The sequence below is a fragment of the Ascaphus truei genome, chromosome 2 (assembly GCF_040206685.1).
Source record: "Ascaphus truei isolate aAscTru1 chromosome 2, aAscTru1.hap1, whole genome shotgun sequence".
Classification (NCBI taxonomy): domain Eukaryota; kingdom Metazoa; phylum Chordata; class Amphibia; order Anura; family Ascaphidae; genus Ascaphus; species Ascaphus truei.
Window position 1 is genome coordinate 209,260,293 of NC_134484.1, and position 17,931 is coordinate 209,278,223.

The window sequence follows — 17,931 nt, forward strand, 5'->3', positions numbered from 1 at the left end:
GTTAGAGTTGCTCTGTGAAGGTAAATGCTTCTCTTCTAAGTCTCTCAATAAATGAAAGGGACATGGCATGAGAGGATGTGGTGAAAGACTAAAAATATATTGAAATTGAAAAACTCACATGGCCATGTGTGAGTAAGCTGCACATCTGTTGCAGAGTTTGGCACCTCTGTTACAACAATTGCTTCCTGGTGTGGTTCACAACCAAACTCCATTCTCCCTCGATATAGGTCTCGGAAGTAAAGAGACAATGGGGGTTTGTACCCGATGGTGGGAATAAGGATTATTTTTTAAGAAGGCGGATAATATTAAGACAAAATTGGCTCCCAGCAATTTAAAAATCAACCAAAACCCAAACCAATTAATTGGCTGCCCAATCCAGTGTTTTTCTTTTTAATGTTTTAATTGCAAAGCATGTCCATATGATAGTACTGAAAAACAGATTTGAAATCGACATCAACTGGCGAATGCTTGAAATCTAAACAATTTATTGCTTGTAAAACAACATTCGTGGTCTATTTATTTCAGTGCCCGTGTGGCCGACAATATGTAGGGCACACAAGCAGGCCCCTCAAAGTATGTGTACTTGAACACATAGGTAATATTAAAAAGGGACTTTTAACATACAGCGTATCTAAACATTTTGCCTTAAAGCACAACAAAAACCCGCATGGTCTCATTTATAGAGCAATTGAACATATTCCCAGCAATTGGCGTGGAGGGGACCACATAGCCAACCTATCACATAAAAAGACATAATGGATTTACAAGCTTAAAACTTTGTCCCCACTGGGGTTGAACATAGATATCGATTTAGGTGTTTTTATATAGGATTACCACCTTTTTATACCCCGCGACTCTTTTTATGCACACCAAGTACTTTTTAATTCTTCTTTTATTATGCCCTTTTTTTAATGATTCACTATCCCAGAATTTATTCGGTTTGTTTTGTCTTTTTTTTTTTTTGCTCTTTATTTTAGTTAGTCAACTATCGTCGTTCTACAACATCTATTATTTTTAATATGTACCATTTTATCCCTGTTGAGATTTTTATTGCATATTTGTACCATCAGTCTCTTAATTAACAGTCTATTGTGCCGACAAATATCTGTTCTAGGCATTAGATCTAGCACCAGGTATATTTAAATCAAATGCTTAGCTAATATCATTATAAACATTTGCAGTCAATTATTCCATTGTACATCTGTTAAGCGTCAGTATATATATATTTTTTCCAAACTGACATGAACATTGTTTGCAAAACATCAGCCTACCAATTTAGATAATTTTCCTCTTTCTTCGATTCCTTGGAATCTTACAGCATATATTAACCATTTATATGGGACCTTGGCTGTTTTAATATGCTTCACTAGAAGTTGATTTAAGATTAATTCCAGGTCAATCTATAGTGGTAAGCAGCTTTGTGATCACTATTTAGACAATCCGTATAATATAGACATTGCATAAAGTAGCCGGTTCTTTGGTATTGTATATTGCCATTAATTACAGAATTAAACATATTCAAGTCATCATCAGTCATGTCAGCAAACTACTAATAAGTTCACCTAGACACTTTTTTCTTTAAGAAACATTTTGAGATATTTCTTGTGCCTTGTGGTGCTTTTTTTTGTGCTATCCTATCGTAATTCTGCCCATTGAGGGTATAAATATCTCACACTAGTGTCATATATACTAATTGTATGTACATGGATAGTTTCTTGGGAGTACTTTTTAATATGCACTCAGACAAAAGCTGAGTTAGGAGTTCTCTATGCAGCCAATCAAATTCGAGCTGCCATTACATGCATATGATTATTCTGACTGAATGTCAATACAATTGCTGTATGTTTAGCCTATTGCACTGAGAAGTGAGCTAGTGTTAGCCTTAAGGACATCGTTACGCTATATAAATGCAGACACTATGCAAAATATTATTGAACTTGTATGTATCCTATTAAGTTAAGTTTATTGATCACACTGATTAAATCACTGGTATATAAAGAACACCAGAATCCTAGACCGCCAGAACTTGACGAAGCAGTATTGCGAAACGCATTGTTCAGCGGAGAAGAATTTTGATCATCTTGGGCCACCGAAGTTTCTGAAAGTTCCTGGTCTGCAGTCCCGCAATCCGGACGCGGAAGCGTAGGGCACCTGGAACGATGGACCGATTGACACTCCGGTAGAGCCTCCCCGTTTACTTACAAGTGTAAGTTCATGGACTCATCTATATTCTTTATGCTTTTATGTAATAAATAATGTATCTTTTTACAACACCTCTTCTCCATTTGTCATCACTGAGGGGAAACATCACATTGCAATAGAAGACAATCTGCAATCAGCACACTTATGACAAGTAACTACTCACATATGGCCATGTGAGTGCTAGTTTTTATTTATTCATTCACCTTTTATTACCACTTCCCCCACCATTGGGTACAAACCCTCATTGTCTCTTTACTTCCGAGACCTACATCGAGGGAGAAAGGAGTTTGGTTGTTAACCACACAAGGAAGCAATTGCTGTAACAGAGGTGCCAAACTCTGCAACAGATGTGCAGATTACTCACACATGGCCGTGTGAGTTTTTCAATTTAAATATATTTTTAGTCTTTCACCACATCCTCTCATTCCAAGTCCCTTACATTTATTGTGAGTCTTAGAAGAGAAGCATCTACCTTCACAGAGCTACTTTAACTCTGCTACTTATATGCAGGCCACTCACACACAGCCGTGTGAGTGAATTATTATATTATTATTTTCCCCTCACCACCCAGATTAAATTGCATCCACACAGTCATTCGCAATTACATTTGTTAATCTATTATCTTTTTTTTAATTTTATTTTTTTCTGTGCGCTCGCTGTTACTCGGTCTTCACTTCATCACACGAGGACCCAGGGAGGATCCTCTTCCAGCTGAGCAGCAGCAAAAGCTTGGGGCTAGTATATTTTCATCTCTTTTGGTCCTCTTTCTTTTGTTCACTCGTCGTTTCACACTTTGCTCTAATTTAGAGTATACTATTAGTAATTTGTAGAGAGCGCCCCAGATTCTACAGGCTATTTATCAAATATGCAGTTCACTACATTTTCTTCTAAAATAAAATAATATTTTCTTTAAAAGTAAAACTTTCAATCGGGAGCGGGATGTAGGTAAATACTGTACTGGCCCAAACAATTCCTAGAAGAATGGCCCTCCTCCTGCCTCGTAGTGGTATCATGTGACATCATCATGGCGTTGTTTCGCCAAATGATGTCGTGTCACCATGAAATGTGATGCTCCAGGAAGAGATGCCGCTCTGGAGAAGGTAAGACACATCCTTCTCGCTCCAACACTCAATACACACACACACACACACAATACACATGCACACACAAAACACACACTCAGCGCTCCAGGAGTGCCTGCCAGGCTGGCGGCACGTGCAGCTTAGATTCCCAGTCTGCGGCGAGCTGCAGGGGAAAAGGCAGGGTGTGGGGTGATGGGGGAATGGCAGGGGGGGGGGGTGGCGGCCATATGTCACCCGGCAGGTTCACCCTCATTGGCGGGGACCTTGCCTTACCTTGGGGTGAGGAGTCAGTCTGGGGATTCTGCAGCTCTCCCCTCCAGTTGTGTGGAAGTTGGAATCCACCACCAACAGAAGGAGGGAGAGTATAGCAGGAGATGAAGGACCTTGGGGGCTGCTACCCGCCGCTTCTGAGTTGTCACGGGCACTGGCCCACAACACCGGGGCAAAACCGATCACCCAATATGGCAATCTGCTCATGCTTTAAATCACTTTTATCATTTTGATGGCTATTTAAGCCCTTTTCCAGTTCTGCTATGTTGCTTTTACAGCATATATACCCAGCTGTTAAAATTTATGGTTACACAGTACCAGTATTTTATTGCTTTTGTTTGTATACCTTGTATACTACTACTAATTTACAAATGTACTGTTCTAGCTTTGTTTCTTAAAGAAATATGACAATATTATTAAAAAGAATACCTCCCTCTATTTTTAAAGCCTATTACAGATAAGCCTTTCTAAAATAAGGTCTTTAGACCTTTGTCTCATTAAGTATTACATTTATAATTTTTGGAAATAATGCACAGTGCCACTCATTTCAAGGCCCTTTAACCACTATGTACTGTACACCATGTTCAATACGTGGTCCTTCTGTACACTTAAATAGTGGCAACATTATATTCTTCTCTCTCTCTCTCACTGATATCCCTTTTATGCATGCTTTCTACTTTCATCTAATTAAAGGAAACACTATAAACTGTGTTTTAGGATCCTTAATGTAAAAAAAAAAAAAAAATTATTAACTGTCATAGACAAGCTGTTCCAGGTTGCACTCTTTTCGGCAATATTAATGTCACTACAAAAATAATTTTTCAGAGAGGGAGATTTTTCATGAGAGCTCACGCAGACCTGTTCATTATATAATCTGTGTCACCAGAATGGATATGTCTCTGAGTAGGAGAGATGCAAAAACTGATTCATGCATATGAAGATGACCTTATAGTATAGAATTGGAACAGCTAGAGGGGCCTTGAAAGGCTGGCACCGATTGGTATATATAAATCATATGTTCAGTGCATATTCTGAGCAATTTAATTAAAATTGCAATAAAATGAATTTACAGCAGCAAAAAAATTAAGTGCTATAAAACCAAAGGAGCTGGTTTAGAAAAGGTTGAGATTATAGGACCATAAAATAGAAATTTTCAGACAGCATTTTCGTGGCAATGAGAGTGTGAAAGGATTTATCAGTTAGAGTTTCATTAATGCTGATAATCTCATAATAAGTGTCTGATGTTGAAACGACAATGTTCAGATCTGGTTGATTAAACCCAAAAGAGAAAATACGATACAGTTTGTTGCCCCTTCTATTGCAGAAAAATACGCTACCAATTTTCCCTGCAGAATCATTCTCTCATTTAAATAAGAAGACTCAGTTTATATCAAAACAACTGTTTTATAATTATTTAAATAAAACAAATAATAATTACACTGAAATAATATCAAATTGCTGAAATTAACACTGATCAGTAGGTAACATGTCTTGTCTTCTTCATGATGGTAAAAAATGCTTACGCCCCTCATAATTATAGATTCAGAACACAATTGTCCAAGAGGCCTCGAAGTCTTAATACTACTATATCAGTCAAATAATACAGTAAGAGTAATCAGAATTTTTGTGGTGTGTATGAATTACATATGTTGTGAAACGCTTATTACATTTATTACTCTTCCACTTCAATAAAATTCTTGTAAGAAAGCATATTTGCCTATTCTTGAGTTTTAATATGACATTTCCGGAAATGGTCTCAATGCCATCATAGCTGTATAGAATTCTAATAAACACAGCTACTGTACATGTTACAGTTCCAATGATGCCCTCTGAACAGGGGCAATGTCAACCTATTATTTTGCACTGCACAAATTCTTCCATTTGACAGCTGTTATGGTCTTCCCACATAAATTGAAAATAACTTATATACCATTCAGCTGTCTCTTCTTAATCAGCACAGTACTCTCCACAATGTCAAAGATGAAGCTTATTAAATGGTTGTGCGCACAGATATCCCCTATAACAAAGCACAGAGTGACAATGCACCAATGTGAGTGCAGAATAAATTCATTTTCAGTTCTTCCATTTGCATTGTTTTCCTTACTTCACTTGGTTAATGTTTTGAATGTGGCGGACAGAGGTAGGTTGATGATGTTCGTTGAAGTGGTTGTTTGGTTTTTATTGTCTTCAACCTACTGTAACCTATAATGTTCATCATAATGTTAAACTCCCACATCATAACAAGAAAACATTCAGTGGTTAGGAGGGTCATTGCGGTACAAAGGAACAGCTGACTGGTTAAGTTTACTGAAACAAATACATTATTTAGTGAGAATAGGCCATGTACAAATATTACTCCCCTCCTTATCCCATCTCTCTACAGTGTCTTTAAGACTGATTAGCTAAAAAGTGTAGACTAAAATGTGGTAATACAAAAAAAGCAAAGCAACAAATGAAAAAGAAAAAATGCCTCTCGGAAGCTCATACATTGTACTATAAAAAGTCTTTGACATTAAATCTGCACAATTTTCAAATATTAAACATATTGGTTGAGCAGAGGGCCCACTAAGAGAGCCATGGGTATAGCTATTCCTCATTTTTAAATGCTGTTTTCTTTCCAGAAATGGAAAAAAAAAAGGCAATATATTATGAGTCTTTGTCACTGTCTGCACCACCATACATATCCGCCAGTTTTTTAAACCGTGGTCCCCAGTTACTAAGGTAATCATAGTCTTGATCTGCATCTGTAGTGACTGATTCCAAAGAGCTGAGAGACTCTGCTACTGAGCCATTTCCTTCATAGGCGTAAGTTGCTAAGGAGTCATATGGCGGTGCAGTTGGATCCATATCATTTTCTTTTAACCTTTGGTTAATGAAATCTCTGACATCAGTGTTATCTCTTGCTGCTGGAGATCGACGCGGAAAAAAGAGTGTTTCTGGTACAATATCTCTACGTAATTTGTTGTCCTCTATGGCTTCTGGATTCCTCAGTGTACCAATATCAAAGGCCTGTGTGTCTTCCTCTCCACCCCCTTCGTCATTGTAACTCACAATGTTGTCTCTGATATCCTCTTTTGAAACAATTAGAGGCTCTTTCTTTCTCTGCCGTCTTAAAGCTGCAAACAGCACCACGGTCACTGGAAAAAAAACAAGTGTGCATTATTACATCTAATAATCATACAGTACCACAAACAAATTATCTACACCACTGCAATTTCATAGAACACAATGGAAGAGGAGTAATCCATGCAATATCCCTCATGTTTTTTTAATCAGTTCCGTAGTATTAGATATAGCCTGGGTCCCCCTGGTCCCCTGTTTGTCCCCTTACCTTTCTATAGGATATAGCAGCAAGGGAACTGCAAGTTCCAACAGCCTCAGGGGCTGCAGTCCACATGTTGCCAGGCAACCAATTGGGCTGAGAGATTCTGTTAACGCAGTGAGTGAGGCAGTTAGTCAGGAGTCAGTTTGTCAGTTAGTCAGGAATCAGTTTGTCAGTTAGTGAAGAGTCAGTTATTTAGTTGGAGCCAGGGCAGACAAGGTGAAGGGAGGGTCTGAGTGTCAGTGGCACTCTGACTGGGCTTGAAACTCCCCTTAGGTCCCAGATAGGTCACAATCACGTGAAGTGGGTGACTTCTGCAGGGAAGGCCCCTTAGATAGTGACGCTTACCCATTTTACTATAGTGTCAGGGTCACAAGGAAGACGCAGTGTGGTGATCGCGGTCTGTGGTCTAGGACCAGACAACCGCGGTGTTAACAAAGACTCTTAAAGGTGAGACCCTCCTACCGGAGTCCACCCAATGCACAGGCAGACACCATCGCTGAGGGCCATGTCACTGGATCAGACGGATCCTTCTTTCTAAGTCGGCCGCATCGAGTACTGGAGAACTCGGCAGGTACCTCAACAAGTGCACCAACAGTTCACGGGAGCTGGACACCGGGAAAGGGACAGCAGGATATTGGTGCCTATCACCCAAAGTACATTTGAGACACTCACTGGTGGTACTGGGTGGCGTGCTCATTATACTGTGATGTGGTGTTATGTTATGTTGCATAGTTGTTGTTATAAGTGACTGTTCAGTAAATACTGTTACATATACACTTGTATGTAATTACTGATTGTATTGTCTTGGGAGAGGCTATCCCACTGTGTGAGGATCCTTCCCAGGTTGAGGTGCTGTTAGTATATTCATTACACACCCCAGGCTGCCAGTGGCGGAGGATCAGGCCTCCTGTTTGCCACTCAGGTAATAGCATCACACGTGGTAACCCTAGACAAGGGGGGAAAGGTGGGCTACAATTGGATGGAGGCGCTGCTGCGATCTCAGACCTGGGGTCCCCTGCTCAGTATTCTAAATTTGTGAAACCCCTCAGACAGCCATGTTCAAACCCACCGGGCAACAGGTCCATCACTGGGCTCTAGAATACCGTGTGTCCCCATGTCACGTGGTTGCGGTGGGAGGAGTATCTCTACTTACCTCAATAACTGCTGTCTGTGACCATGCACAAAACTTCCTGGGTCTGGCCAATGCCAGGGTCTAAGGCCGCAAACTTGATGCAGATATCCGTTCTAGTGCCATACTATTGACCACTGAACATGATATATGCGTGGACACGGCCCCTCAGGCTCTAAATCCATTCGAGGCCCTGCCCACAGGGTACCCACAGATATACCCTGAGTTACCAACCTCCATAGGGACCTTCACTCCGAGACTTGCCTCTGATGTTCCCTATCAGGCTAGACCGGCCATCTCGAGGCTCTCCATCAAGGTCCTGTCTCACGCTGAAGGGTCCACCTTCTCCTACAGTCCTGGGGAATGGATTGCCGCAAGTACCCCAGTTCGAGCAGACCTACCTGTACCCAGGGTCACTTCCACCTCAAGTGTGATACCCAAGACATCAACCGTCAGCCGGTATCAGAGTAACCCTTACCCAACTCCTAATCAGAGCCCAGATTATAGCCACTTGGCTCTGGGAACTTCCAATTTAGGAGTGACCCTACAACAACTAGTGGAGGCCTTAACTATGTCTTCACCTCTGCAGAATTACAGGAAGCTCATGGCATTCTCCGGGATAGTGCCAACAACCTTAGGAGAAGAAGGGTTTGAGATTTGGAGGGAACATGCTCTCCAAGTACTAGACAAGTGGCCATGCTCGGAAGCCGTCATGCGACAGAGGTTGGTTGAATGTCTCCGACCCCCAGCCGCCCAACTAGTACGAATGCATCGGGAAACAGAGGGAGAAGTTCCTTCTCTTGAGTTGGTGGAGCTGTTGACCCAGTCTTACACAAGCGAAGACGACGAGGATGAGCTCCTGGCCCAGTTCAAGGCTCTCCGCCAGAGGAAAGAAGAGGAATTGTCCACTTTCGTCTGCAGGCTCCAACTATCCTTGGGGACCCTTCTCGCTAAGAAAGTTATTTCGGCTGCAGAAGTAGTCAAAAAAATTAAAAAGAATGCACAATGCAGCGCACTGCCCAGGGACGCATGTGTATACAAATAGAAAAATACGTTTATTGTCAATCACACATGACAAACAAGGACGTGTAAACCCTCCAACGCATTTCACACAACACAGTGCTTTATCAGAAGTAGACCGGTACCGGTTCAAGCAACTGCTGAAGGGATCTTCTCACCCAATAGCCCTGGTGATGCGGGCTGCTTCGGTCACAACAGTACCTCCCAGTAACATGGATTTAATGCGGCACGTTCAAAAGCACGAAGTTCAGTTACACTTCCATACCCCTAAAAAGACTAAAGAACCCAAAGGAGCCTCCGCTCTGAAGGTTAAGCAACCCTATAATACGGAGGACTCTAAATTGAAGCCACTCTCCCTTAAGTCCAAACCATCAGGGAGAACGTCCCCTACGTACAAAGCTCGCACTGATATCAGTGATGTAATTTGCTACGGTTGTGGTAAAAAGGGCCACTTCTCCAAGGAATGCCCAGAGAAGTATAAAACAAAGATCTCAATTAGGACAAACTTTTCGCAATCCATGATCTGCAAAGTACAGATAGCAGAAACCGCGTCTCCACCATCCGAAACCCCTCCAGAGTAAAGCCCCAACGATGGAACCTCATCATTGGATGCCTACAGTCGGATAGGTCCTTCAGCAATCTTACGTGTTGTTTTAGACTGTGTCTATTCTTCCGCCTTGTTGGACACTGGATCGCAGGTGACCATCATATACTGACAGTTCTATGATTAATACCTCAAATACCGCCCCTTGCAGTTGGCGTAGGACATGAAGGTGAGGGTGTTAAGCAATGAGGATTTCCCCATTGATGGGATCATGAAGGTTCAACTGGAGATACTTCAGTTGAACACAGGCAAGTCCCACCCCATGGATGTGGAAGCAATAGTATATCCAGAAACCTCAAGCGCAGTCCAAGTGCCCGGTAATTCTGGGAAATAACACCGCCATAGTGCGAGCAATAATCAGGGCTTACCTACAAGAAACCAATGAACTGCCTCTGTCCATTCTAAACCTATATCCTATCCTATGGGAGGAGTGCAACAAGATATCTACCTTAGACCGCTATGGGGACCTCTTCAATCGCCGAGCAGGGTTGACGGAGGGGGAGTGCAGCGCATGGCCGCCTGGTGCTGCTACCCCGATCGAGACGAGGCCGACCACCTCTTTTCTCTGGAAAGCATGCCAGAAGAAGATGCTCAGCGAGGTTATAAGTTGATACCAGAGGTACGGGAATGGCTTTCCACGATTCCTGATTGAATTGACGTGTGGGTTCACAATATCTCTCCGTACACTATGGCTTTCGACCAAGGGCAAAGATTGGGGAGAATATATCCTGTCACCCCCATGGAATCTACGCTTCATGTGAGTACAGCTGCAGTCGCAGAACATCCAGCAGAGCTGACTTTCAACTTCGGGGACTCAACCCTATCGGCCGAATGGAAAGATCGACTGATGTCCAGATTGAAAGAATGCCGGGCGGTATTCTCCACAGGAGAAATGGGTGTGGGCTGCAGCCAATGCTCCCTACACACTATCCGGCTTAGGGATGCCACCCCCTTCCGTGAACGATCTTGTCGCATTGCCCCTAGGGATGTGGACGATGTAAGGAATGCCTTGCAAGAGATGGAGACAGCAGGGATTGTGACCGAATCTCGGAGTCCCTACGCCTCGCCCATAGTGGTGATGAGGAAGAAGAATGGGTCTGTGAGACTGTGTGTCAATTACCGGACCCTGACCAACCACACTGTACTCGACCAGTACACTCTTCCTCGCATCGAAGAGATTCTCAATGCTCTAAACGTGAGCCAATGGTTCAGTGTCCTGGACTTACGATCTGGGTACTACCAGGTGCCAGTGAGTGAAGAGGACCAGGAGAAGACCGTCTTCATCTGCCACATGGGATTCTATCAATTTACGCGCATGCCCCAAGGCATCTGTGGAGCCCCTGCAACCTTTCAGCGCCTAATGGAGAAAGCTATTGGCGACATGAACCCTCGGGAGTGCTTAGTTTACCTGGACGATATTATTGTCTTTGGTAAAACCTTGGAGGAACATGAAGAACGGCTGTTTAAAGTACTGGACCGCCTTGGGAAACAAGGGCTGAAATTGTCGCTCGACAAGTACCGGTTCTGTTAGACCTCAGTGACCTACTTGGGACACATTGTGTCTGTATACACGTATGGTTTACCCCCGCTACAGCTTAACTATAGAGCATGGGAAGTGGTGCTGTAAGGGGCATATAACTTAATACACGGTGGACAGACAGAACCCCTATTAGTAGCACTCTGATCCAGTATGAAATGGTGATAATATTAAAATAACTTTATTAAATGACAATATCGTTAAAATGTTGGGGTTTAAAACAATGATTAAATGATACCAAGTGATTCTTACTCTATGGATATGTATATCCAGATGAGTGTACAGTGGTATATTAATGTCCAGTGTTAGGAAAGCTCACTGGCCCTAGTGGTCCTCTATAGAGTGGGTTAACTAGGGTTCTTTTGTCGAAGTAACGGTCAGTTAGAGCCACAAATGTAGTGCCCCTGTAATTTAATACTAGTAGGTGCACTAGTGAATGAGACCTGTACTATGCTGTTTTTGTACTGCAGCTAATAGTACATTATAGATACGGTGGAACAGATCTAGGTCTTAGTGCACCTAGTGTTGTGTTCCTAGCACCAACTTATGTAGATGTGGTATATAAGTACAGCTATGAGGTGCTTCACACATATATATTCCAAGTGTATGATGGTGTTATTGGAATGAACACTAGTATTACTGAATGTATTACAGGTAAATGTGGTGGCACTGCTGTAACTACTGTATAAACTTATACCGAGTTTGCAGCTGAGTACTGCTCCTTATAGGGTACACATACCGGTCAACTGAAAGACCTTCCCCTAGTTAGATCAGTGCTCCTCATTAGTGGTGATGATCTGGCAATCCAGGGGTTAATTACTGGATTGGTTGCCGTTTGCTCAGTGTATTACCCCCTGTGAGTTAAATACTGTAGTGGGGGATTAGCATTCAGGCTTCCTATGTTGGAGTAATAATATGCTGCCAGAATTACTGTGTGCCGTTACTGTTTGGTGACTTTTAAGATCATTGGATCTTACAATAGTCCGTTATTGTGCACGGGCTGAGACACGCTGACTCTTGAATCTAACTGAGTCAGTGTACATGAACTCCGGCTGATTACCTTAGCCTTGACAAAGCACTCGCGAAACGCGCGCGTCGGCAAACACGTGACCACGTGCACGCGCGGAGCCGGAGTTCATGTACACTGACTCAGTTAGATTCAAGAGTCAGCGTGTCTCAGCCCGTGCACAATAACGGACTATTGTAAGATCCAATGATCTTAAAAGTCACCAAACAGTAACGGCACACAGTAATTCTGGCAGCATATTATTACTCCAACATAGGAAGCCTGAATGCTAATCCCCCACTACAGTATTTAACTCACAGGGGGTAATACACTGAGCAAACGGCAACCAATCCAGTAATTAACCCCTGGATTGCCAGATCATCACCACTAATGAGGAGCACTGATCTAACTAGGGGAAGGTCTTTCAGTTGACCGGTATGTGTACCCTATAAGGAGCAGTACTCAGCTGCAAACTCGGTATAAGTTTATACAGTAGTTACAGCAGTGCCACCACATTTACCTGTAATACATTCAGTAATACTAGTGTTCATTCCAATAACACCATCATACACTTGGAATATATATGTGTGAAGCACCTCATAGCTGTACTTATATACCACATCTACATAAGTTGGTGCTAGGAACACAACACTAGGTGCACTAAGACCTAGATCTGTTCCACCGTATCTATAATGTACTATTAGCTGCAGTACAAAAACAGCATAGTACAGGTCTCATTCACTAGTGCACCTACTAGTATTAAATTACAGGGGCACTACATTTGTGGCTCTAACTGACCGTTACTTCGACAAAAGAACCCTAGTTAACCCACTCTATAGAGGACCACTAGGGCCAGTGAGCTTTCCTAACACTGGACATTAATATACCACTGTACACTCATCTGGATATACATATCCATAGAGTAAGAATCACTTGGTATCATTTAATCATTGTTTTAAACCCCAACATTTTAACGATATTGTCATTTAATAAAGTTATTTTAATATTATCACCATTTCACACATTGTGTCTGCCAAGGGAATCGCCACTGATCCGGCCAAAGTGGAAGCTGTCATGAACTGGCCTCGCCCAGAGAATTTCATGGAGCTACGCTCATTCCTCGGCTTCTGTGGTAACTACCGTCGCTTTGTGGAGGGGTACTCCCGTAGGGCCAAGCCTCTTACAATCTCCTGAAGATATACCCCAAAGATAGAGGGCGGAAGGCCAACTCAGCCTGTCAGCCATTCAGTGATAGGTGGACGCCTGAACGTGAATGGGCCTTCTTGGCCTGAAGAAAAGCCTGACAGAAACACCGGTTCTTGCTTATGCTAACTACTGCTGCGGCAGCCTTAATTCTTACATTTGCCACTAATTGGCCGGGGATTTACTCCGGCTGGCGCCGTGACTAAACAGCACACCAGCCGCATCCCCTCCGTGCACCCCCTCCACTTCGCACGCATTTTTGTTCCCCTTCCCGACCCCCTAGCTGCTCCTGCCTTTGCCCCTCTGCTTCCCTGCACCCCCGCTTACCTCACTTCAACTTCAGGGGTGTCGGGGAAGCCGGGGAAGCCGGGCGCGCCACGTGACAGTGACGTCACAGTGACGCGCCGACATGCCGCCGTCACCACGCGGCCCGCACGCATCCAGCCGTGTGGGAAAGGTAAGAATTAAATGTGACGCCAGTGTAAGAACAGCCCTATGCTCTGCACATGGACGCCAGTCTCAATGGACTAGGTGCAGTCCTACATCAGAAACACCCAGAGGGACTCCGCGCAGTGATCTATGTCAGCCGTTGTCTGACTCCCAGCGAACAAAACTATCCTGTGCACAAGTTAAAGTTTCTTGCTCTCAAATGGGCAATCGTGGACAAACTCCATGATTACCTCTACGGAGTCACTTTCGAAGTAAGGACGGATAATAATCCATTCACTTATATCTTGACATCCACCAAGCTGGATGCTTCCGGTCACCGATGGCTGGCAGCATTATCAAATCACAATTCACCCTGTATTGTATTGTATTGTATGTCTTTATTTATATAGCGCCATTAATGTACATAGCGCTTCACAGTAATAATACATGTGGTAATCAAATAAATAAAAGATAATATAAATAACAGGTCATGGGAAAAAGTGCATCAGACATAAAAGTAACATTAAGTAAAAGGAGTCCCTGCTCCGAGGAGCTTACAGTCTAATTGGTAGGTAGGGAGAACGTACAGAGACGGTAGGAGGGAATTCAGGTAAGTGCGTCTGCAGGGGGCTAAGCTATATGTACATGTGTCCAGTATAATCCACAGTGCTATTAATATGCTTCTTTAAGCAAGTGTGTCTTAAGGTGGGTCTTAAAGGTGGATAGAGAGAGTGCTAGTCTGGTATTGAGGGGAAGGGCATTCCAGAGGTGCGGGGCAATAAGTGAGAAAGGTTTAAGGCAGGAGAGGGCTTTAGATACAAAGGGGGTAGAAAGAAGACATCCTTGAGAGGAACGCAAGAGTCGGGATGGTGCATAACGAGAAATTAGGGCTGAGATGTAAGGAGGAGCAGAAGAGTGTAAAGCTTTAAAAGTGAGGAGGAGAATTCAGTGCGAGATGCGGGATTTGATCGGAAGCCAGGAGAGGGATTTCAGGAGGGGAGATGCGGAGACCCTGAAGTATAAACCTGGTCCCCTGAATATTGGAGCTGACGCCCTATCTCGAAGGTCACGTCTAGGTGCCACCCCAGATGATGATCAATGGGAAAAGATCCCGGGACCAGGGATGCAAGCTATGTGCAGTACGGCTGCCATTATCAATGACCGAGTGGCCTTTTCGGAACTACGGGTAGTGGATTCTTTAGGATGCCTGTCGCAGGCTATTCCCGGTAGGCTCCCGTGGATGTACGTCTAAGGGTATCGACCGATGGGGTACCCAACACAACGCACTTCCGATATGTGCAGAGGTTAAAGGAAAACCTACAACAAGCTTACCAGCTGCCGAGAAGTCCTCTGCTCGGCTCAATGACAATAATAAAAGGCTATATGACCACAAGATCAGACACCGGGAAATCCGTCCTGGAAATGCAGTGCTTCTCCGCAACCTAGGTATTCCCAGAAAGCATAAACTCGCTGACCGTTGGCGTGACGGTGTCTATGAGGTCGAATTGCAGATGCTGGGCTTCCTGGTCTATTGAATAAAAGTCACGGATGGCCGGGTAAAGGACTGGCAGCGTAACCATCTTCTTCCTATCCCACAAGTGGAAGACGATGAGCTCGAAATACCAGCTACACCACTGGACGGTGAGCCGGAACAATTAGAAGTTATCCAAGAGACTATAAACGAAACCATCTCTGAGACCCCCAAAGATCCAATGGACAGTGAAGAAACCGCTCCCCAAACAGTAGAGGATCCTATGGAGGGACCCTCTCAAAGGGGACCACAAAGTTACGGAGTACCTCCCGAGAAAAGGACTCCGAAGAACAACGCCTACTAGGGCGATTCACACGAGCCAACCTTTGGATCCTAGAAGCCCATGTTTCGTGCCCCAGAGAGACTATTCAGGGACATTTATACCCTCAATGGGAGAGGCTGAGCCTCGGGACTATGTACATTACTCCCCAGATGGAGTGGAACAAGAGCTTCACCGAAGACAAAGATTTAGGTACCCTCCAACTCGGGTAACCTATGACACAATTGAGGCACCCCACTATGAGGCTCAGCAATGGTCTTGGGCTAAGATACACTCTATTATTGTGATGGTTACTCAGATGTATAATCTCATGTAGAGTTGATTGCGTATACAGTATAGTGTGTATTAAGATTGTACAGAGTGCCATGCATTTTATTATATAACTTGTGTTTGGTTATATGTTACAATGTTCCCAACTAGGGACGTTGGGGTTTTCACCAGGGGGAGAGTATAGCCTTGGTCCCCCTGATCCCGTTTGTCCCCTTACCTTTCTATAGGAGTACAGCAGCAAGGGAATGGCAAGTTCCAACAGCCTCAGAGGCTGCAGTCCACATGTTGCCAGGCAACCAATTGGGCTGAGAGATTCTGTTAACGCAGTGAGTGAGACACACACACTTACTCTGACGCACGCACACACTCTGACGCACGCGCACATACTCTGACGCACGCGCACACACTCTGACGCACGCGCACACACTGACGCACGCACGCGCACACACTGACGCACGCACGCGCACACACTGACGCACGCACGCGCACACTCTGACACACACTGACACACGCACACCCCAGTGATGTACCGAACACCGCCCCTGAATGATGTGCCTATTCCTTCCCCCCCACTGTGAGCTCCCCCACCCGCTCAACATTCATGATGCTGGTACTGCTGCCAATAAACACATACACACACACACTGACGCATGCACACTTTGACGCACGCACACTTTGACGCACGCGCACGCACACTGACTGTCACACATACGCACACACACTGACTGACACACATACGCACGCACACTGACTGACACACACACATACACTCACTGACCGACACAGAGAGACATTCACACAACACAGAGAGAGAGAGACATACACTGACACACACACACACACACACACACACACACACACATACTCACTGACTGACACACTGACATGTGTGCCGAGCACGCGCGTTATAAGTCAATTTCTGTGACAAAAGTCAAAGAAGTTTCACTTACTATGCGCGTGCACAGCACACACAGCTTTTTTTAAAGTGCTGCTTGGATTGCCTCTATAACACTTACATAGTTACTTAGTTACATAGTAGATGAGGTTGAAAAAAGACGTACGTCCATCAAGTTCAACCTATGTTAAATTTAGACAACAGACACTTTATCCTATATCTATACTTACTTATTGATCCAGAGGAAGGCAAACAAAAAACCTCAATGTTATATCATCTAATGATATCTCCTAAAGGGGAAAATAAATCCCTTCCTGTCCCCAAGAATTGGCAATCGAATTATTCCCTGGATCAACATCCTTCCCATGTATACTTATTTGGTATATCCCTGTATACCTTTCCCTTCTAAAAATATGTCCAACCTTTAACAAATCCATTGTATCTGCCGTCACAGTCTCCATGGGTAAGGAATTCCACATTTTAACTGCCCTTACTGTAAATAACCATTTCCTTTGTTGCAGTGAAATCTCCTTTCCTCCAACCCAAAGGCATGCCCCAGAGTCCTTTGTACTGCCCTAGGAATGAATAGTTCTTTTGAAAGCTCCATGTACTGTCCGCGAATATATTTGAATATAGTTATTATCAGTGGTTGACAAATCACCAAAAAATCTACTCGCCACACAAAAAAATCTACTCGCCACCTAGTACCAAACGTGTGCTGCTTGGGCCAATATTTACTCGCCCGGGGGTTAAATCCACTCGCCCGGGGCGAGCAAATGTATAGGTTTGTCGAACACTGGTTATTATATCCCCTCCTAAATGCCTCTTTTCTAATGTAAAAATATCTAATTTAGCTAGCCTCTCCTTGTAAGTTACATTCCCCATTCCCTTTATTAATTTGGTGGCTCTTCTCTGAACTCTCTATAGTTCCATAATGTATTTTCTAAGGAGTGGCGCCCAAAATTGTACTCCATATAAAAGGTGTGGTCTTACTAATGCTTTGTAAAGGGGCATAATTATGTTTACTTCCATTCCATCCATTGCCCGTTTAATGCAAGATAAGATCTTGTTTGCCTTTGCAGCTACTTCATGACTGTGGGCACAATTGCTAAGCCTGCTCTCTACAAGCACTCCTAAATCCTTCTCCA

At 43.7% G+C, this 17,931-nt stretch overlaps 1 protein-coding gene across 3 annotated transcripts in view; it reads right to left on the reverse strand.

The window, feature by feature from the left end:
• Positions 1–4,937: 4,937 nt before the first annotated feature.
• Positions 4,938–17,931, reverse strand: part of LOC142487138 (cadherin-6-like) — a 431,390-nt gene continuing 418,396 nt past the window's right edge. For 2 of the 3 annotated variants that reach the window (XM_075585904.1, XM_075585905.1), the window contains one exon: positions 4,940–6,691. In XM_075585904.1, coding sequence (XP_075442019.1) covers positions 6,201–6,691 — 491 coding nt within the window. In that variant the 3' untranslated portion in view covers positions 4,940–6,200. Of the gene's footprint in view, positions 6,692–17,931 lie in introns of all 3 variants that reach the window. The other variant, XM_075585907.1, reaches the window with a different exon arrangement.